A 22,866-nucleotide genomic window follows, 5' to 3' on the forward strand; every position below is an offset into this window, starting at 1 on the left:
ACAATGATATAATGCAATTTAAGGAATCACACTACTCCGTCTTTGAAAATGAAATAATAGCTTGCAGGCCAGTAGAAAGTTACAATGAACTTTCCTTATATTAAGAGTAGAAGCCCATGAATAATCATATTTGAACCTGTCAGAGTTTTAAAGCGGCATTTTCTACTCTTTTTTTTTTTTTTTTTGTCCTTTAAAAGGAGAGGAGATATTATAGGAGATACCTCTTCCAGGAACTACAGGCTGAATCACAGGCAAACTACATGGCAAACCAAAGCAGGAGCTACTTGCAGAAATATTACAGGATGCATCGAGGCAGAGACCTTTCATCTAAACTAAACGTGAGACATTCAAAATCAGTCTTTGTGTAATGCAAAACGCCGCAGATATCTGCCATCAGTGTAAAGATACAGCAGCGTGGAGGAAAGTATTGATATATTAGAACGTGTCAACTTTTCTTGAGCGTACAAAAAGGCATTGCAGGTTTGAGATTTAAAAAGGAAAAAAAAAAAAAAAAAAAAGTTTGGTTACGCCGTGTAAATAATATCTCAAATAAGCATACCTTGTCATATATATATTTTTTTGTAGAAGAAAATATGATGCACATCAGCTATACTGAAGATTGGGTGGGGGCTGAGTAGTGTAGGGTCTGCCTCAGTGACGCATTATAACACGATGTGACAGACCAATGTCTATATGTGAGTGATGGAAATCTTCTAAATGCTAGAAATTAGTTTAAGAATTTAATATTATAGAGCCAGGAAATATAGAGAAAAGAATTATATATATATATATATACACATAGATAGATATATATATATATATATACAGTATATTGTCATGGAACCAAAATGGTTATATGAGTGTCTATATTTGGGGACAGTACTTGTTTTCAAGAATGTATAAGTCTATATTCTATTATTTTTATATCCATTTGTTGCTTTATACTGTAGCAATGCAGAATCTTACACAAAGTAGAGAAATAGGACGTCCGTCTGAGGTTTCCAGTTGTGTACAAAACAAAAGAGAATGGTGCACCAACGTGGCTGTCACTGTACTGTATATCTCACTGTCTATTACACACAGACGCTCAGAGAAGGATACAACTAACTAGTTATTATAGCAACGGCCGTTGGTGTGAATAGCAAAAATGTAATTGTTGAATTATTTGTGGGCCGTCATCTTACCACACTTATTACTTGTTCTTTTGGGGACAGAGATTTAGCTCCTCACCACTTTATTATTGTTGTTTTTTTTTTTTGGTCAATTACCCGGCAGGCTCCTGCAGTCACACGTTCATCTTTTTAAAAAATGTATATCTTTCTCTTTTTTTTTTAGGCATGAAAGACTGGTGCGAATCGTTTTTCCCTTCTATGGTGCTCCCTTGCAAATCTGTATCTCAGCAGAGCACATACATGTATAATCCTCTAATTCACAAACTGTGCAGATAGAAATGTTTCACAGTGTATATTTACAGTGTATGTATGTAACAGACACAGTGCTTCATTATGCTGCTTTGAACTGACATAAGGGGATCCAAATGATTGCTTTTGTTTTTTTGGGTTGTTTTTTTTTTGGGGGGGGGGGGGGGCAAGTTAATCCGACGAACGCTCAAAAGGGGAGGTGAGCATTGCAGCAGCTGCTAAAAGTTACTCCAGTACATTGGTGACATTTGGTTCAGTGCTGTACATTGCCAAAAAAAAAAACACGTCATATACATTCTGACAACTGGTGCTATTTAAAAACATCCGTGGTGCTTTTTTCTTTTCTTTTCCTTTTTTTTTTTTTTAAAGTTAGGTGTTTCCTTGCTTCAGACAAAATGTAGCTACACAATCCTGTACTGTACTGTAGGCTGCCGTTCGGCCAGTGAGTTATTGCTTGACCCTGCTCCGGTCACGCGTGTTCAGATGGGGGGAGGGGGGGGGGGGGGGGGGGAGTTCGACAGCTGCTGTTGTTTCAGGGAATACACGGATCGGATAGGACTAACATTTTCGAGCAGGAAATCTCAAAGCAAGGAAATTTAATGGGACATTCGTTTGAACACACACGTCACAATGATTTCTACTTGGGATTGAGTTTACAGTTTTTAGTGGTTCATTTCGGTCTGAACTTCACCAGTGCTTCAAAGTCTAATGTATTGGTGGTTGCAAATAGTATCCACACATTGCATTTGGTGCTGAGTGAACAGATATGCTCACCATGACTTTTGATACGGTATTCATCTTCAATATTCAAATCCCTCTATGGTCTTTCTATCAGGTCAAGGAAACATACTAACTCCCCCCTGCAGGTACCCTTTTATTGTACAGTATATAAGGGACATCAACAATAGCGACGGGAGGGAGTGAAGTTAAGACCTCCGCTCACCTTCAAGTCAGTAGGACTGATTCTTCTGCAACCAAACTACAGCAAAACCCACCACTAGATGGAGGTTGTTGCGTATAAGGGACCTGTAGTGTTACTATGTTTGAAGACCAGAGACATGCTGTTTAGTATGAGCTGCGAACACTCAACTCAACTTTTTGGAGCCTCTTTACATGTACAAGTTACATGAAGCTGATTCTCTCGTTTGTTTTTTATTATCACAAAATGCAATACAAGTGGAAGAAGAACAAACTGAAACTCATCGTCTCCTCTTAATTGTTCGGTCTTCCGGAGATGTGTACAACTGGTTTGAGTTACAGACTTCAATTTTAATGTGTTTTTTTTTTTTTGTTTTGTTTTGTTACCATGACCTTCTGAAAAATAATAAACGCGCGAGTGTGTTCACTGTTAGTTACAGGCGTAGACAACTCAGTACCTCAAAATGTCTCTTCATGGAAATCTCTAGTCCACACATGTAACTACTCAGTTTTGGGGGGGTTTTTTTACGTTCACCATCTCTGAGAAGTCAGTGCTCATTATGCTTTTTATATTTGTTGGCACAAAACACTAAAAAGAATGTATGGCTATTGTAATTCCCGCTCACCCCCACTCTTCCTAAAAATTGAAGCTTTTAAAGCAACTAAATTGAACTGTCAGTTTTTTGTATTTCAAATGTCTTGGTATGCTTGTTGTAGTTGTATATTCATAATGGTGTATATTACATCAGTTTTTATTTATTAAAATGTTTAAATTTTCTAAGATGACTTTTCATATTATTCAAAGAAGCATATCAGTGTTTCCCCCACTGTTTCAGGCAGCTGTTGATCTCCATTCATTTCGTGTCTGCACTCAGGTAAAGAAATGAGCAGCAATGAATGGAAATCAATGGACGCGTGTGGGATAAATGTGATTTATAGTAAATGTGATAAAAAAAACACGGCCGTGGTTTCTCCGTCAACATTTAGTCAGTGAAAAACTGGGTGAAAGCTAAAGTTAGATACTAACTATGATCACGTGACTTTTCATCCAGCTCCGTCATGCTCGGCATTTCAGTTTGTCCCATTGTCAGCGTGAGCATTGTTAGCATGCTGACGTCACAGCACAGCTGCTCGTAACTGCAGCATCTCAGAGCCGCTAGCATGGCCGTAAACTCTTGCTTCTGTCTCATTTGTAGCGGTATTGTAAATATTTCAAAATAAAATGACGCATTTGTCAGAAGCGTATATGTATATGAAATGCATCTCCTTAAAACACATTAGTGATGTATTGACAACAGGGGGTGGAATGAACTGAAAATATCACCGTTTGGACCCTCAAATTTACAAGTATCTCCTGTTTCCTTGAGCACGGAGATGCTTAACTTACTTAACTCCTAACCTAATGGTAATTTTCAAGTTTCGACTGTGTATTTGACCCTGACTGAACCCCTACCAGCTTTAGAGCTCTCGCTGAATCTCATCTCTCTCTGTAGTTTGGGAAACAGTTGCACCCACCCACATTCACTTCAAATCAGTTTGAGACATACATGCAATCAGTAGTGTAGATAAGGCAAAGTCAATTCAGGCGGAGGTGAAAACACTTGGAATAGGTCCATGTGCTGCAGGTAAGCCACACTATTACAAAGTGTTGCATGATGTTGTTAGCCTGCAAAGTCACTTATCAAGTGGACGGAGAGGGTAAGTATACAGGGTTGTGTGCCACATGACCGTATCACTGTTTTCGAGCTAACTGCAAGCTAGGTCCATCATGTTCCCTAAAGTTGTCATTTAGTTTAGGCGAACCAAAGCCACAGGTACATCTACAAGGTGCAAGGCTGTCTGACCTCAAACACAAGAATCCATCTTATCAAGTACACCTGGGCCTTTGAGAGAAAAGGTCTATCGGGCACGCCATTTAGAAACTTTGTGATATGGAAATGTGGAGATATATGAGTCAAGATAAGACCATGAGGTCAGGTATGAAGGGTGCACCAGTGCAAAGAGCCAGCGTGCACAATATCAGGCACCTAGCTCAGCTAAACGGAATGCACGCCTTTTCAATGTGATCAATCGCATGACATGCTGGCTCGCAGCCATTATGTTTGTTTATTCATTGCACCTGTTACCCATAGACTATGATGAGCCAAGACACTTGAGACCATGAACACAGAAGTCATGATACTGTGAGGGTCCCACGTAGTACTTGGTAGTCACCGTGATATTCTACTGGAAGTGCCCAGCTCTGAATGGGATTGAACTGAACTGACCCGGTCGCCTCTTAAATACCTGTTTACCAGGTGAGCGCTGTTTCCTTTATTATGGCATTCTGTTGATAAATGTATGTTTATATGTCATATATGTATTTATCCTTTTAGACCCCCTGACATGTGGGTCCTGTGCCACTTAGCTACCTGCACATGTGGGAAAACCTATTAAATGAATAAATTAATTGACTTCATAGGAATGATTGAATTCCGGGGAGTATCCTTGGCAGAAGGGCTTTGCGAGACTGGGTTCCATTTAGCATTGTAGCTGAATGTACATCGTTACTTTATTGTGTAGCATATTGTTTGAGAAGGTCTTCAACCCTGCGGACCAGCGGCTCCTTCTATCGCGAGATCAGCGGTTGCCGAGCAACCGACGTCAACAGCTCTGTTGCTGCAACGCACACCGATGCTACGCTACCTGAAAGGCTTCACGAGTTAAAACTGTATATAATGGAGGTAAGTGCTCTTCCCAAGGGTTTGGTCTCAAACGCTTTTACATGGCAGCTTAACGTCGGCGTGGACTCAGCGTTATGCATTCAACACAACGCGGGTTAAAGCGTTTTAAAGTTATTGTCGGCAAAATACGCAAAAGTTTGGCTAATTTAGCGTCTGATAGACCGCGTAGCATGTTAGCATGTCCGCTAACGTTCATTTCTCTACTCTGCAGTCTGTATTAACTTCAAAAAACTTGAAAACGACCATTAGGCGAAGAGTTAAGTAAGTTAAGTAACTTCAGGTGTAATAACTTTCACATAACCTACCTGTTTGTTATTTATAGAACCCCCCCCCCATTAGGACAGGACTAGGAGCCAGGTCTAGCCTGTCGAGCTCGCTCCCAGCCTTCACACATTTTCACCCGCAGCCTGTGGCTCTGCTGTATTTCCAGGAGACGGGGCCGGCGAGAGAGGACATGTTCGAGTCCTTGGAGGAGTTCCAGATGGTCCTCGACGAGCTGGTCGGGGACCAGAGCACGGGCAAGGTCCGGGTCGAGTACGAGAAGCTCATCCATGCTCTGAAGAAGTCCAGAGAGAATGAGAAGAGGCTCATGTCCAAATGCAGGGAGCTGAACGCTGAGATCGTGTCCACCTCAACTAAAGTGACAGCAGCTCTGAAACTGTCCCAGGAAGATGAGACAACTATTGCTTCACTAAAGAGGGTATATTGCCAGCTACTGTAGCATGCCTTATTTATGTATTTGTTTGTTTATTATTATTTGGATGATGTTTTATTGTTTTGCCTTCGATTAACTCAACAAGGTTTTGCTTAAAATGCCCTTTTCTTTCACTGTAGGAGCTGGATAAAGCTTGGAAAATGGTTGACACCGCTCATGATAAAGAGAAGAGGGACAAAGAGACCATCAGGAACTTAAAAGAAGAAGTTGCCAACCTAATCAAAATGGCTGAGCAAAAAACTGGCTTCTCTATGGACCAGGAGCAGAGGTGAGCCGTGTGTCCTCCTCCTCCTCTAAGTCATTTGTTGTGCGGATACTGTAGCAAAGCGGATGGACCCAACTGTGATCTGTTTGTGTTTTTTTTCAGTGATCTACTAAAAATGAATGAGGAGTTGACTAAAGAGAGGGCTCAGCTGCTGACAACTGTGGGGGGTCTGAGAGAAAAACTAAACGAGGCCACCACAACCCAGCAGGAGATAGAGGCCCAACGAGATAGTGCCTTAGAGAATATTTCTCAGGTAAATAAGTGGCACGTTCTCATAGACAGCAGGCTGACCTCTGATGTATTTCGGATTATGTTACAATTCCAAATCATTGGTAGAGACACATATATATCAATATATCTTATAAGGCTTATGTTCATGGGAATTGTGCCTTAACTATGCCAGATTATGCAACATCAACACAAATGTAGGGAAGTAGAGGGAAATCAGATTTTTAACCTATACTTACGCCACTTACGTTTTGCACAATTTTTTACCACATCAGCGAATCTGCAGATGATCATATGTATACACAGTACAAAAGCATGTAAAGTTACAAGTAGTTCAATTGTGTTAGGCTTAAACAGTACAATAACACACTCTTGGAGCGACTAGCCTTTTTGCTAAACTGGGAAGGGGAATCTTTTACTAGTTCCAGTAGGACTCAGTTCTTTTGCACCAGAGAGGGGGTTTGAATGGGGGATCCTCACAAATCAAATTAAATTGAATGTAGTTCAATTCAATTTTATTCATATAGTGCCAAATCACAACAAAAGTCATCTCATGACACTTTACAAATAGAGCAGGTCTAGACCGACTCTTTATAATGTTATTACAGAGACCCAACAGTTCCCACCATGAACAAGCACTTTGGAGACAGTGGCAAGGAAAAACTTCCTTTTAAGAGGCAGAAGCCTCGAGCAGAACCAGACTCTAGGTGGGGGGGGTCATCTGCTTTGACCGGTTGGGTTTGAGAGAGAGAGAGAGAGGGCGAGAGAGAGAGACAGACAGGCAGACAAGCAGACAAGCAGACAGGCAGAGATGTATGGCAGCACTAGCAGTAGCCATAGCAGCTATAATTATAATAACAATGGAAATATGACTGATAATAGTAGTTACAGCTGTAATAATAGATTTATAAATAGAGATTAATAATAGCAATAACAGCTTTAATAGTAACAGAACTACGACTAAACATAATAACTGTAGTGATGAGAGTCAGGCAGGCCCATGGCAGCAGCACCCAGGCGTACCAGGACCACGATCCACAGGAACCTGCGAGACGACAAAGCACAAAGAAACTCCGTGGAAGATATAAAGTTAGTAACATGCATTGGAGGGACATGAATGTGTAAAGATGGAGAGGGAGAGGAGGAAAGCTTGGTGCATCATTGGAAGTCCCCCAGCAGTCTAGGCCTATAGCAGCATAACTAGGGGGCTGGTCCAGGCAGGCCTGAGCCAGCCCCCTAACTATAAGTGTTATCAAAAAGCAAAGTTTTAAGCCTACTCTTAAAAGTAGAGAGTGTGTCTGCCTCCCGGACCCAAACTGGGAGCCGATTCCTTAGGAGAGGAGGTTGACAGCTGAAGGCTCTGGCTCCTGTTAGTCTTTTGGAGATTCTAGGAACCACAAGCAACCCTGCATTCTGGGAGCGCAGTGCTCTAGTGGGGTAATAGGGTACTATGAGCTCTTTAAGATATGAAGATGCCTGACCAGTAAGAGCTTTGTAAGACAAGAGAAGGATTTTAACTCTATTCTAGATTTTACAGGGAGCCAGTGCAGCGAAGCTAATACAGGACAAATATGATCTCTTTTCCTGGTTCCTGTCGGTACACGTGCCGCTGCATTCTGGATCAGCTGGAGAGTCCTCAGGGACTTATTGGGACAGCCTGATAATAAGGAATTGCAATAATCCAGCCTAGACATGACAAATGCATGGACTATTTTTTTCTGCATCTGTTTGAGACAGGATCTTCCTGATTTGTGCAATGTTACGGAGGTGAAAGAAGGCAGTCCTTGAAGTTTGTTTTACGTGAGAGTTAAAGGACATGTCCTGATCAAAGACAACTCCGAGATTCCTCACGGTGGCGCTGGGGGCCAGGGCAATGCCATCTAGGGTAACAATATCCTTAGATACTGTGTTTCTGAGGTGTTCAGGGCCAAGAACAATAACTTCTGTCTAGTCCGAGTTCAACATCAGATGATTGCAGGTCATCCAGGTCTTTATGTCCTTAAGGCATGCTTGGAGCTTGGCTAACTGATGAGGTTCTTCCGGCTTGATCGATAAATATAGCTGGGTATCATCCGCATAGCAATGAAAATGTATGGAGTGTTTTCTAATGATATCCCCTAAAGGAAGCATATATAAGGTGAATAGTATTGGTCCAAGCACAGAACCTTGTGGAACTCCATGCCTGACTTTGGCGTACATGGAGGATTCATCATTAACATGTACAAACTGAGATCGATCGGATAAATACGACTTAAACCAGCTTAGTGCGGTTCCTTTGATGCCAATTAAATGTTCCAGTCTCTGTAATAGGATGTGATGGTCAATGGTGTCGAATTCAAAGGTGATCAGTTCTGTCTATAATAGTTAGAATTGTATCAGAAGCTCATGAAGTCATTACTGCTGAGGGTTATAGGAATACATGGCTCCATAGAGCTGTGACTCTCTGTCAGCCTGGCTACAGTGCTGAAGAGAAACCTGGGGTTGTTCTTGTTCTCTTCTAATGATGAGTAATAGGCTGCTCTGGCTTTACAGAGGGCCTTCCTATAAGTTCTAAGACTATCTTGCCAAATTAAACGTGATTCCTCCAGTTTGGTGGATCCTTTCAAGTTTCTGCACTGTTTGCTTTAATTTGCGGGTTTGGGTGTTATACCATGGAGCTGACTTTCTTTGTTTTATTATCTTCTTTTTTAGAGGGGCAATAGAGTCAAGTGTCAATCGCATTGAGCCTGCGGCACTGTCAACAAGATCGTCCATTTGGGACCTCCTGGTCTGGACTCTGGGTTGTCACGGTTTTGGTTCACTAATGAAGTCGGTCAGATTTCTAGATATGAGAGCCGCTCCATCCAAAGTGGGATGAATGCCGTCTCTCCTCATCAGACCAGGTCTCCTCCAGAAAGTCCGCCAATTCTCTACCAAGCCCACATCGTTTGGTGGACACCACCTCGACAGTCATTACACACCGACTTCACGTTCATTTTTGTGACCTATTTACGCTTATCCTTAGCCAGCAGTTTTACATTTGATTCAGTGTCGCTCTGGCCCCAGGAACATATTTCACTATGGTCGCTGGTGTCGCTAACCTCACGTTTCTGACTATGGAGCTTCCAATTACCAGAATCTGCTTCTCAGCGGGTGTGTCGCTGAGCGGGGAGAACCTGTTAGAAACATGAAGTGGCTGGTGGTGAACCGTGGGCTTCTGCTGAGGGCTATGCTTCCTTCGGATAGTAAACCAGCCTCCCTGGCTTCCCGGCTGCTCGGGAACTGTCGGGGGACGGCTAGCAGGAGCTACACTGGGTCGGCCTCGCCTCCAGCACGCTAAATAAGCTACATTTATTACATTTACCATTATCGCTAAAGGAGGCGGGGGAATAACTAAACACCTGACACGCCGAGCAGGAGAGTGAGACGCCATCGCTAGCTGCTAAGCTAATGTAACAGACAGAGTAGTGTGTAAACTGTGAGGTTAGCAACAAAAACAAAAAAAAAAGTCGCTAAAAGAAGGAGAGAACTATCAGTGCTAAGCAGAACTAGTGTACGTTTAAGTGGTGTACTGTAATGAAACATATAACAAACAAATATAACTTGTTTGAGCTTAGAGCAGCCAAACACTAACGCTACCAGTGACACGGAAACCGGAAGTGAAGCAATACGCTTACCGCATTACGTCAGCACGTCAGCCCTAGATACAGTAAGTAAGAGAGAGGAGGTGATGCCAACTTCTTGCTGCTCTGTGTGGTCTAAATCCAGCTCCAGCAGGAGCTCCAGGTGCAGCAGAACGAGATTTCCCGGGAGATGAGGTTGAAGGAAAAGCTGGACAAGGAGGTGAAGCAGCTGCACACTGACATGGAGGCCAAGATGGGGGACATCAAAGCTCTGAATTTGCAGGGCCAAAGGGCCAAAGAGGAGCAGCAGAGACTGGAGCAGCAGCTGAAAGAGCTCAAGGTGAGCAATGGTACTGTTTGGGAAACCTACTGCTATAATATGTAGCATCTTAGTTTAAAATATAGATCATTATTTTCTTTAATTAAAATTAGTAAAGGTTACGTTAGATACTGTGTACCTCTACCCCTAAGGTGAGCAAAACAACTTGGAGTACACCAGGATAAATTGGTCCTTGAAGTAATCATAGAGTTAAATGAACACCTCTCTGAGAGTGTGTTATACTGCATCAAGTGTTCACAACAGTTGCCTTTATTGCTAAGCTTTGCTTTGGGATTGAATTGCATATATTATATATGTATAAAAACCTCTATGTATATTATTGTCAGTGCATCTTTTTTCATTAAGGGTGGTCAACTGTATTCAATAAGGTCAATTGTAAAACCAGTCTATGTGGAATTGCGTGGTTAATAAAGCATGATTGTCCTCCCACACCTCTATCCCTTCCCTGGGTGCGACAGATCTTGAATGAGCGATCCACCAAGGAGCTGGAGCAGGTGCAGCTGAAGAACGCCAAGCTGCAGCAGGAGTGTGAGCAGCTCGCAGCAGTCACAGAGCGTCTCTCCTTGGAAAATCAGCAGAGCGCAAATGAGCTCAAGGTACACGTTGGTCCACTGACACACGTACACAAATGAACATATACAGTATATCTGTACACAGCAGTTCACATTGTTGATGACACAACATGGAGTTATGAGAGCTGCTTTTCCACTCATCCTTAGGTAGGCAGGTTGCTAGGGCGAGAACCTCGTTTGGAATAAAGGTCAGAGCAATATTTGTTTTTACTTTTTTGAGACAAGAAGGAATAATATTTGACATTTTCCTAACGATACTCTTCCTTTGGATCAGAATTGTGCACACCGAAGTAGTGTGGTGAAATAAAAATCAGTTGGGTTGGCAGTTTTACTGCACCCATATTTATTACTGTGATACCACACACAGTGTGTCATTCATGCTTAGTGTAAACCTAGATTTACTCAGTCACTCCTCTCTGATCTTTCATAGGCTACACACAGTAGATTAGAGTATTATTATTTAACATGCAGCACACAGTGACAGAATCAGAGGAGAGGTAACGCGACGTAGGCATTACTCTTATTTGTTGACAAATAATTATATTATTTAAACAGAAGTCATAGGACTAGCGTTTTTCTCAGGATTGTCTCAGATCTGCAGTAGTGGAGGATACCTGATAATGGATGATATGATTCTGTCCTACTGAACCACAAGGGGGCACTGCCTCATGTAATGAGCCACCCAGAAACAGGTCTACTATGCTTTAAACTGTATCCTACTTCCAGAGAGCAAAGACAGCAACAAAGAGAAAAGGCTTATTATTTTATTTATTTTATTTATATTATTTATGTGTGAGGGCTGTGGTCAGAGAGACAGACCCAATTTTGAGTGATAGCACTCGGCACATAGTAACATCTTCTGTCTTCTCTCCCCTTTTCAAAACCCTTTCCCCTCCTCGCTACCTCCTGTGTAATGCTTCATCCAACTCCTCCCCTCCCACCTGTCAGATGAGAGAAGAGGAGGTGAGTCAGATGCGCCAGGAGATCGCCAAACAAACCAAGATGAGAGAAGCCATCCAGAAGAAGTTCCACCAGATGGAGGATCAGAAAGCCGATGTGGATGTGCAGAGAGAGACGCTGAAAGCTCAGATCGCTGGTCTGGAGAAAGGTGCGGCAGCTTGTTCCCAGTCTTTCTCTCCCTCGGCGCTGCCCCATCTTGGTCCCTGTGAGCTCATCAGTCTCAAGCTGAAATGAGTTTTGAAGTCTCACATGAGATGATGAAACCTAAACGTTCATCCTAATGATTACAGACAATTAGCCAATAATAAAAATATTGTTTATATTCGTAACAGTCATTATGCTTGAATATGCCACATAAGCATGCATGTTGAACGACTGTGTTACATCATGCTGTGAATACAACTGCAGAGAATTTCGCCTTTCCCATAAACCAAACCACTGCGTCCCTCAATCCCAACCTCCAATTTAATGATATTTAGCATAATATACAGACCACATCTCCAGATTTGTCCACACACAGACCCTTATTTCTCCCTCCGCAGATCTTGAATCTTCCCAAAAGCAAGTTGAAGCTGACAGGAAAGCCATAGACGAGCTGATCCGAGAGAGAGACATTTTAAATAAGGTAGAAATGATAGAATGCAGTTCCTGCTTCTCAACTAACTAGAAATACAAAAACTATGTATATATATTTACTCATGTTCCTGTGACCCCATTCAACAGAACATGATCAAAGCGGCACAGTCGACCGAGAAACAGCAGAACCTTGTGAAGCTCCTTGAGCAGGACAAGAAGACCCTGGAGCACGAGATCAACGGCTACTGCCAGGAGGCCCAGAAGCAGCGCAAGATCATCCAGCAGCTGGAAAAAGAACGCGACCGCTACATCAACGAGACCAGCAACCTCATGCAGAAGGCAGGTTCATGCAGAAGAGCTGGCTTATCGCACTACAAGATGATTTTAAGTTATTTATTGTCACATGGTTGGGAAGGTTTCTGAGGGGGGCGTTTCTCCCTTCCACAGGTGCAACAAAAGATGAGCGACGTTGAAGTAAGAGAGATGGAGATATTTGACTGGAGGAAGAAGGTCACCGAGGCAGAGTGCAAGCTCAAACAGCAAGAGAACCAGCTGGAGTCTGTCGTGTCTGAGAGAAACGTCTACAGCAAAAACCTCATCGAGGCCCAGGTACGAATGAGGTGCTCTTGTCACCCAGAGCTGATCTTCAGTTTGTTAGCTAACTATCCAGCTAACAATTTATCCAGTAAGGCAGCTGCGGCCTGCCAGTGTGCATTACACCAGTAGGAAATGAAGTAAAGTTATGGCTGTGAGATGTCTTGAAAGAACATATTGCAGTACGGATTTGGATTGAGGATAATGTTTTGCCATTGATTTCTGTAGTTCGTACGTTTTGACCACCGGTTGCGCTCGTTATATAATATGTAGTTTATATAAGTCTCTTTTCCTTTTTTTCCCCCCTTCCCTCCTTTCCCTCCTTCCACCATCTGTCTCTCTGCCTCAGGAAGAGATTGCAGAGATGAAGAGGAAGACGAAGACCATGAACAACCAGGTCACCCGACTGAGAGATGAGATCACTGGGAAGGAGCTGGCCCTTGCCAAGGATCAGCAGGAACACAGGCGCTTAGAGAAGGATAACGAGGCCCTCAAGGTACTGTTGGGTGTGGTTTTGAATGTAAAATGTGCCCCCATGTGTGAGCAGTAGGTACATTTCATTTGTTGAAAGTTGCCTGGGCAAGTAGCACTGGTAACCAACCTACTTTTACTATACATTTCCTTTCATGCCTAATTTGTTCTTTGTTTGCATGTGTTCACCCATCTCCGTGTCCTGCTGCAGGGGGAGCTGCAGATGATGAAGCTCCAGCTTGAAGAAACAAAGCAGCGTGTTGACAGTCAGAGAGCAGAGCTGCAGAAACTGCAGAAGGTTATCGCCGACGCTGACGCTGAGCAGATACAACAGAAGAAGCAGCTGGAACAGGTAAAGAAAGAGAAGGAGGCGGATAAGATCGAGCAGAGAAAGAGAACCACGAACCGAGACTTCTTCTCTTCTGAAGGTGATCAGAGAGCGGGACAGCCTGGGCAAACAGCTGCTACGCCGCAACGATGAGCGCGCGTTGCTGTGTGAGAAGATCAGGATCCAGCAGTCCATCCTGAGCAAGGGGGACTTTCATTACAACCAACTGATGGAGGACATCCGCCTGCTCAAGCTGGAGATCAAGAGGCTCCAGCGCAAGAAGAGCATCCTGGACAAGACTGTACCCAACACCGAGGACCTGAGGTAGGAGAGGGGAGAGGGCCTGGGAGAGTTTGAACAAAGACAGTGAATTGCTCTAAGAAAGCTTTCTGCATTATCTTTGAGACTCCAGTCAAGCTATAGTCACTTAACCAGCCAAAGGACAAGTAGCCTATTGTTTTTGCTTCTTTCTCTACATCTGACTGAAATTGCCTTCCAGTGAACTATGGGGCAAATTTAGTACATTCATTGTAGAAACAGTGTTGTATGTGAGAACTGTGTGAAATAGCGCTGCGTTGTTGTGTTGGGTTAGGCGGGAGCTGTTCCACCTGCAGAGGGAGCTGCTCAGAGAGAGGACGAGGAACAGCGTCCTGGAGGAGCAGCTGAAGCCCATCAACATTCACCGATGGAGACGCCTGGAGGTGACAGACTAGGATTAGCTTGATTAGCCCTAGCCTATTGTGTTTGGTTTTCTCTGCCTCGCAGCGTCGTGAACATTTTTTCATTTTTAGTTTATGTGAAGGACCGCTCGCACACTTCAAGCAGAGCAAACCTCTTTATTCAAAGGGGAAAAGGTTGGGCCATTAACATTTTGGGAATGACTCTCTGCTGCAGGGCAGTGACCCCGGCAAGTACGAACTCATCCAGAAGATTCAGTCCTTACAAAAGCGGCTGATCACCAAGACCCAAGAGCTTGAGGAACGCGAACTCCTATTACAGGTAAAGTAAGCATTACACACAAGCACGCACACTCACTTTACACGCCTCTTTGGATTCATTAGTCTTATCCTTGTGAGGGAGCGATGTGACTTCTTCAAAAAGGAGCTGGTCAGTAAACCATTACCTATGTCACTGTATTCAAGTATTGACACTGCAGCTGACGACTGCTTAGATGCTGCAAACACATACTGGCTTTAAGCCCACAAAAGCAGATCACAGATCTAGTTACAGTAGGACTTCAAAGTGTTCGTCTGTAACAGCAGGAACATGAATGTGATTCGGCGCCTTTTCCTTCCTAAATGTAATAATGGGAATAGATATTTTGAGTTATACAGCCCGTTGGCCCACTCGCTCATTCTCCCTCTCTGTATTTTCTCTCCGTCTATTTCCCCTGTCAAGGAAAAGGAGAAGCTATATGTGGAGCTGAAACACATTCTGGCCCGGCAGCCGGGTCCTGAGGCGGCCGAGCAGCTCCAGCAGTGCCAGTGGACCATTAGAGAGAGAACTAAAAAGCTCAAGGTCCCCCCGCACATCCTTTTCTTGCCAGTCAAAGCATATATCTCTTCATTTTCTGTTTTTCTTGTTGTATTCCACTCCTTCATGTTTTCTTATTTGAACCCATCGGATTCTGGTTTCCCCACGTCAACTGTTTCTTTCTCTGTCCGTCATAATCCTCTGTGTCAATTCAAAACTTGACAGTATTGTCAAATTCTTACTCACTATGTAAATGTACCATTTTTACTTGTTCTACCAAATGAAAATCATTCCATTAAAGTTCTACCCATCAGAATGTAGGCCTCAATATGGTTCGGACGAAGGCTTCTCATCAAATATCAGTGGAATGATTTTGATTATGTAGAACAAGTTAGCCATAATACAGTATACTGCAAGGAAAAGTGCCAAACTTAACTCAGATCTGTGTCAGTTCGTTGGCAGATACACTGAAAGACCATTGAAGACAGTTTGTCCTTTCAGTTTTTTCAAAGTCAAATATCTTCACTAATACAACTCCCTATTTAACTGTCCATGTATGTAATGTTTCTTTGTATTCTGTGACAAAATGTTTTTTCTCTGATTCCACAGACGTTGATAGCGGAGCTGAGAATGCTCGACTCAAAGATGAACGAGTACAAAAGTGAGAATCAAAGCTTAGCCAATGAGCTGGCAAACATGAAGAAGAAGTACCTCTTTCAGAAAAAGCTTCACAGGTGAGGCATCATTGGCGGGCACAACATGCACAATTTATTTCATGCAGGAAACACGTGCACTGCAGCAATTAGCGACTGCTCCGTTCACTCTCTGATGTCCTGGAACTCTGTGTGTCTCGTCAGTGAGCAGAGAACCAAGACCAAGGTGGAGCAGCTGGAACCGCTGCCCCAGCTGAGCAGCAAACCCCATTTCACCGGAGGAGGCTTCAGGATCGACAACCCCGTGAGAAGATAATGGCCATTATAAGGGAATATTTTATAATCCGTCTGACATTTTATATCATTTGAAAGGGGGAAAAAAATCTATTATAATAATCTGACATCATCAAACACCCTGTATTTTACCATTAAGCAATCATGACCTCTCTTAAAAAGACTTTCACAATGTAGATGGATGATATGTATCACTATAATAAAGATAATTTAATCATTTAAGTCCATACTAAATCACATTGTAGGAGATCAGCATATGAATCTTGAGCAACACATCAAGTCCCTACCATGTTCGTGTTCTTTCAAGCTGAGAACATTGTTTTGTTGCCTCGCACTATGTTCAGCGATCAGGTATTCATACCTTTCTCTCATTCCGACTAGACTACAGATGACTGTACATCACAAGTGGAAACTGCAAAACGTGTTAAGAGCAAGTACTAATGTGTTGACACACTGTGTGTTTTCATCAAACAGCCATGGTACAAACAGAATGTAGAATTGGCCATCAATAGCATATATGATTGGCTCCAATCACATATGCGGCTGATCAACCAATCGTTTTGTGAAACATTCAAGGAATCTCCATATCCCTTGAGATCCTAATCTAGGCTTTGGAAGGTTGAAAGCAACCTTTTAAACAGCAACATGGAAGAACATCAATATCCAGCTACATGAAATGTAACCATAACAAATATGGACATGTTGCCTCCCAACAAATTCCACATGACTCGTTTAATGTAGTGCTGCAAGAATGAGTCCTAAAACCCGGAAATCAATTAGCATTTTTACACTTCCGGTTCCCTCGTCTCGACGTCAATTGGTTTGTTGAATGGGGTTTTGGTTAGGTGCCTGAAATAAGGTCTGTGGGGAAGACACGCTTAAGAGAGTTTCACATTTTGCTGCGATATAAAAAACGTAGATATCCCCACTCGTGAATTTTGAAGCTTTTACGTGTCTTTAAAAAAAAAAAGGCGGTTGCTAACAAGTGGCTAAATGAACTACAGAGCTTGTCGCGGACATTAAACGTTTTCACGGCGAACACGGAAACTCCTCTTCAGTTTGTGAAGTAATTCCAACTTGTGATAACGTTAGTATTTTCCAATTGCAGTGTTACAAATTCTAAAACAACATTAATAGTTGTTTCTACTTTGTACTACTTTTCTACTTAGTTCCTCGTAGCTAGCTAATCTACATGGCTAGCCAATGTTTTTTTTTGGTTTGCCCTGGGATGCAACCACAAGTCGTCGAATCGAAGTTGCTCATTTTATCGTTTCCCGGCCAATGTTGTCCAGTGAAGACGCTGGGTTCGTGCCATAAGGTAAGCTCACGTTTTAATGATTTCCACACTTACTGGCGCTACATAGTCACGGTGAATCTGTAATGAATGACGCGTAGTGCTTTGAAGCAACGCTAACGTTCATGTTGACGGCCACATGACGCAGTTCGACAGTTTGAGATGAGCTACTCCTTAGCAGCACAAACTCAAAGAGAAGAAGTCATTGCATGTGTGTAAAATAAGAAGAGATTACAATAGAAAATGTGTGGGCCGGCTAGCATGATACAACTGATAAGACTACAACTGGTGCGCTGCCAAGACGTTCCGGGTAAAACTCGCGCTCTGGAATCTCTGTTCCACGCGTGCCAGTAGTCGAGATGAATAAACTATTTTGAAGTTCCGCTTGCCTGTGTGCATTATAAAATGACAATTACGCGTCTTTATTGAAAGGAAATTTGAATTCGGATTCCACCCAAGTACAGCCTATGTATGGGAAACACTGCTAACATTTGAGCACTTGGGTATTGCAGAATTATGTATGTGTGCACTTATGTGCGAGGGTCTAACTTCCATGAAGCTAATATTGTATATCTTCAACTTTTTCCCCAGAGGAGCTGACAGGCAGCCCAGTGTCCACTCCCGCATCTGTAGATGTCATTTTCCTTCAGGGAATAAAAAAAAGTCCCTCTTTTATTTGCAGCCAAAAATGAAGTCTGCATTGTACAAAACAGATCATTAGATCATTCCTACTGCCAGAGTGAGGAAAACACTGCTGGGAATGAAACTGATCCACTAGCCATGGACGGAGAGGAGGAAGGAGATCCACCGTCTCAGGCTGCTGTAGAGGGTCCTCAACCCCATACCAACAATGTTGAGGAACATTCCAGTATTAAAACGGTTGAAGAAGAGCTGCAGCCTGAACGAAGAAAGAGGATTCGGCTCGAGATCCAGCTAGAGCAGTCCACAGCAGAGTTGAGGTCTATCAAGGATGAGCAGAGTTTCTGCCGGGACATGTATTCTGCCTCTCAGCTGAGTGACAGTGTTATTCGGATGGAGACCGGCTTGCCAGATAAATATGCCTTCAGTGTGGTGTGTGTGAGTATGTTGCTCGGTTTCAGGATTCCATCACATCCCACGCTGGCTGGAGACCCAAAGAACTCATTCTTGAAGACCAAATTGTCATGACCCTGATGAAACTCCGTCATAACTATACACGCCTGCACCTGGCTGCACTCTTCCACTGCAGGTAAGCACTGTCAGGATTGTGTCGATAATATTCATAGAGGTTGTTGGTCACTACTGTTTGCTCTGCTGAAGGTGTCAACTGAAACATACAGCTTTGATTCATCATACTGCCCGTTCGAATACAGACGATAGAGGGAGATTTAAGTCTTCAAAGCCCCAGGTTCCAAGGTCACTGCACCAGCACAAATCTGTTGGGGTTGAGCTGCTCCTTCATTTGACCAGTTAACCACTCATTGTAAGGGAATAAACCCTGCTCTTCAGTTCCATTTCTTCAGCTTAACAGAACATGCTGCACAGTCGGTCAAAAGAAAGTGTATTGATCCCTCGCACTTATGTTTCCCCATAGAGTTCTCTCCAGTGCCAGGTTGATGAAAGGTGTTGCTTAACACTCTATTCTGCCAGTTGTCCACTCCCAAAAGAAAATTTTGCTCAACTGTTTACTGACTCAGCCAACAACTGCAAGTCTGTAAAAAGCATTTGTGCTGCAGTTTCCCTCTGGACTCCGCTGATAGATTGTGATCTACTGTACTAAATGCTGACTTGTCATGAATCTTCGACACCATCCTATAAAGACAGGACTAGAGGGTCATGTGACCACAGCTTGCCGTCGTCTTCTTTAGACGTTTGGTTGCACTGGCCTGTCACGTATGCGTTTTTAGCTGTCTAAGTGTGCAAAGTTTGTTATTTGCTTTGTTTTTATGAACTTGTAAAGCACTTTAAAAGGATTGCATCAGAAAGGTGCTCTGTGAATAAACTTTCTAAAATAAAATATATGCTGTTCAGAAACCTTTTGACTGCAGTGTATTTACTCAAGAGATCTAATGAAGTGATTGTGTATATTTTAGTGGCTTTGTCGTGTCTGATATTTAAGACAAAACTGCACAGATTTTGTACAAAAAAAAAGATGGGAAGAATTGTCTACATCAGAACTGTCATCTGTTTTCATTAGAAAAAATAGGATCAATATCGGTTTGTCTCAGCAGGCTTAAGTAATAGATTAAACATTTCTAAATATACTTATAGATTCCATTCATTTGTTCATACGCTACATAAAGTGAGATATTATGTGATTTTATGTGGTGATCACCCTCACAGGTTATTTACATGATGTCCCTGTAATCACCACTAGATGTCAGCAAAATATAGACTGATTAGACAAAACAAATATACATCTCGTCTCCTGCTATAATTTTGAAATACATGGATGAAAAGATGTATTTTCATATTTACATTTTTGTTATCTAAAACTATTAAGTATATCAATGTATTATGTATGTCCTTTGTATATTTATTTATGTATGCAGGTATAAACATAAATATACTGTGATTGTTAAACAAGCTTATAAACAGGTAGTAATATATATATACATGTATATGTATATATTGCATGAGCTACAGAGTCTACCTATTATCAGCATCTCATGTTGATCAATTAATTGGCCGTCATTGTCAGTGTCATTCCTGTAGTGTGGCCTCCATACAAGATTCCAAGATGGCGCCGCGGATGGCTGCCTCGGTCTATCTTATCTTATTTTTATTTTTATTCTTATTGTTATTTTAGCTTTTATATTCTACTTATTTGTTATCAAAACAATAGCACCTTCAGACCACAGCAAATTCCTTGTAATGTATGTTACTTGGCAATAAACAGTTTCTGATTCTGATTCTGATTCTGATTCTGATTCTGAACAGAAGGACATGTTTGTAGTCTGAGGTAAAGCCATAGTTGCAGACTGGGTCTTCCAGTCCTACAAACTGTGGGGTTTGTATGCAGGAAGAATTTCCTTAAAGACTGAATTCAGGGCAAAGGGGCCTTCTGGGACCCCAGCTACAGATCCCATTTGTTTAGATTTCGTCGAAGCTCATTATCAGGTTGAAGGTGTGCTAATCAGTGAACTCATCTGCTCAAGTGTTCGAGTGGAATCACACCTGAACACACACTGAATCTGAATCAACCATCCAATTATAACTTCACAGGTGTCGCTGTTTAATGACTACAAATATTCACATGATAATGTGTTGTAAGCATACTGGAATGTGCAGCTACTTTCTTTCTATCAAGGTGCACTACGGCCACTTCCATACCAAGCATGCTGGCGCAAATCACAAAAATGCCAGTTTCTACAGATTTGCAGTGCTCGTTGCTTATGTATGATTTGCTCTTGTTAAGATAAAATCATCAAAATCAGGCCATGTACTGTGTCCCACCACCAGCCCGCACTGTGGTGGTGTTTACAGCCGTTGAAAAGGTCTAAAAAGTGAGACCTCTCCCTTTCTCATCCCTCTCTGTTGCTTGTGGAGTAATTCCTTTGCCAGTACAATTACGGCATAACCATGGCAACCAGCGCCTGTGCAATGCTGGGCTGTGTCAGCTATGTTGCCGTAGTAATGGGAGGCCTCTGACAGGCCACCCCCCCCCCCCCCCCTTTTGTGCAGGGAAAGAAGCAGCTGCTTACAGAAACTGAAGTTGGTGTTTGTTGGCCAGTCGGTCATGATGAATCCAAAATGATGTTTCACTGACGACGATGAAACGCGTGTTACACATAAGGCCTGTCCATGCCCGTGTGTGTGTGTGTGTGTGTGTGTGTGTGTGTTCGTTTTTAGACATGTAGTGAGTACAGTGTGTTCTGTGATATGAGGTTTTATTTATTTTATTTTACAGTGTACAGGTAGGCACAGCACCTCCTGTGTGCTGACGTCATGTGTCCAGTGAATTCGTCTGCAGCTTCTCTCTTTGTCTTCAACCTGCTGTGTCTTGCTTGCCAATTTCTAAAATTACGGTATCTATTTTGGCAGGACAAAAGCACTTTTTTTTTTTAAACTGGCGATCTTTCAGTTTTGTCCTAATCACCAGCTCGGAGTGCACCCAAAATGTTTTATCAAGCGTTTATTATGAGGGGAGTCACACATACATTTTAAATGTTTAAATGGGTGCTTCACGGACAGTGTGACTGCTTATTTTCTCAATTCCCTCAAACCCGTCAGGCTGTGAAAAAAGCTTAATCTGTCAGATCTGCTCATATCTGAGAGCCTGGATGTTCCAGACTTCAAAGATAGCCATATTATTATATTTCCCAGCCAGGGATGTGATAATAACATGCAAACTGTTACGTCAGCGTGTGTGTGTGTGTGTGTGTGTGTGTACTCTTGCACTGCGGCCGATGGCTTTTAGACGGGAGGTCACAGATTGCAACCGGGGATTACGCAGATTTTGAAGCACAGGCTGTGAAGGAGGGACGGGTCAATATCAAGTTCATGATCATGTGGCATTTGTACATGATCATCTATCTTTATACACTGTCTTATATTGATATTTGAATTAATTTCAAGACGACCCTAGTTTTACTGTGGCTTTTATTTTCAAAATTTAAATATTGGCTGTAGTTTAGTTTCATGCTCCTTGAACGCGCTTTTACAGCTCCCTACAAATCAAGAGTTAACTGTTTGGCAGGAAAGTGATGACCTGCACGTATGACCAATTTTGAGAAATTCACTAGATCAGATGAATCGCATGGGACGCAATATAAGATCATCAGCAAATTGCATGTAGCGTTACTAAATGGAACACGTGGTAAATATGAAGATTAGTGTTCTCAGTGTGCCAAAAGTGTAAAAAACGACGTGGCACTTTTCATTTTAATGTAATGTGGTCGTATCCATCGATCACGACATCCTGGTCTTCTGTTCAGAGATTGAGACTTTTCTTTATGATTCAAATAGTTACCGGATCCACAACCATGTGTTCTTGGTCTGATCCAAAAGGCTAAATTGCTTGGCGTCGTGTGGTATGCTGCACTATGTTTGGCTTGATGTACTCTATTAATATGGTATATGGGATTAATATGGGATAGTCAGGTGGGGCGATGGGAAGAGAAGCAGAATGTAGGTTTATGTGGTTTTTATGTCACTCAGTGTTGGACAGCTAGTCTTTTCATTCATCGTGCAACTATGCAGGTTCAAAATGATACGTTCTCTTCCGGATATGAATCCACTCCGATGTGTGGCAGAACGATTGAGCAGAGGGTAAGGGGGAAGCTCGTGATGTAGTAAATAGGATTTCATGTTAAACAACGTGCTACCTAGCAACATCTCCGTCCCCCAAACCTCCTGCTCCCCCGCCTCCTCCTCCTCCTCCTCCTCCGTCTCTCCTCATGAATATTGGGGAATGAATGTGTGCTGGAGGAGAAGAGAGGGAGGGAGGAGGCAGGGACA

At 42.6% G+C, this 22,866-nt stretch overlaps 1 protein-coding gene across 1 annotated transcript; it reads left to right on the forward strand.

The window, feature by feature from the left end:
* The first annotated feature begins 5,056 nt into the window (after positions 1-5,056).
* Positions 5,057-16,217, forward strand: cfap58 (cilia and flagella associated protein 58). The gene is made up of 18 exons (XM_070917716.1): positions 5,057-5,062; positions 5,493-5,762; positions 5,897-6,045; positions 6,145-6,295; positions 10,018-10,212; positions 10,671-10,808; positions 11,733-11,892; positions 12,287-12,369; positions 12,468-12,659; positions 12,768-12,929; positions 13,264-13,410; positions 13,597-13,737; positions 13,814-14,037; positions 14,306-14,414; positions 14,608-14,712; positions 15,112-15,231; positions 15,796-15,920; positions 16,044-16,217. The coding sequence occupies exons 1-18, from the start codon at positions 5,057-5,059 to the stop codon at positions 16,153-16,155; spliced, it is 2,589 nt and encodes an 862-aa protein (XP_070773817.1). The 3' UTR covers positions 16,156-16,217.
* Positions 16,218-22,866: the final 6,649 nt, after the last annotated feature.

The sequence above is a fragment of the Enoplosus armatus genome, chromosome 13 (genome assembly GCF_043641665.1).
Source record: "Enoplosus armatus isolate fEnoArm2 chromosome 13, fEnoArm2.hap1, whole genome shotgun sequence".
Classification (NCBI taxonomy): domain Eukaryota; kingdom Metazoa; phylum Chordata; class Actinopteri; order Centrarchiformes; family Enoplosidae; genus Enoplosus; species Enoplosus armatus.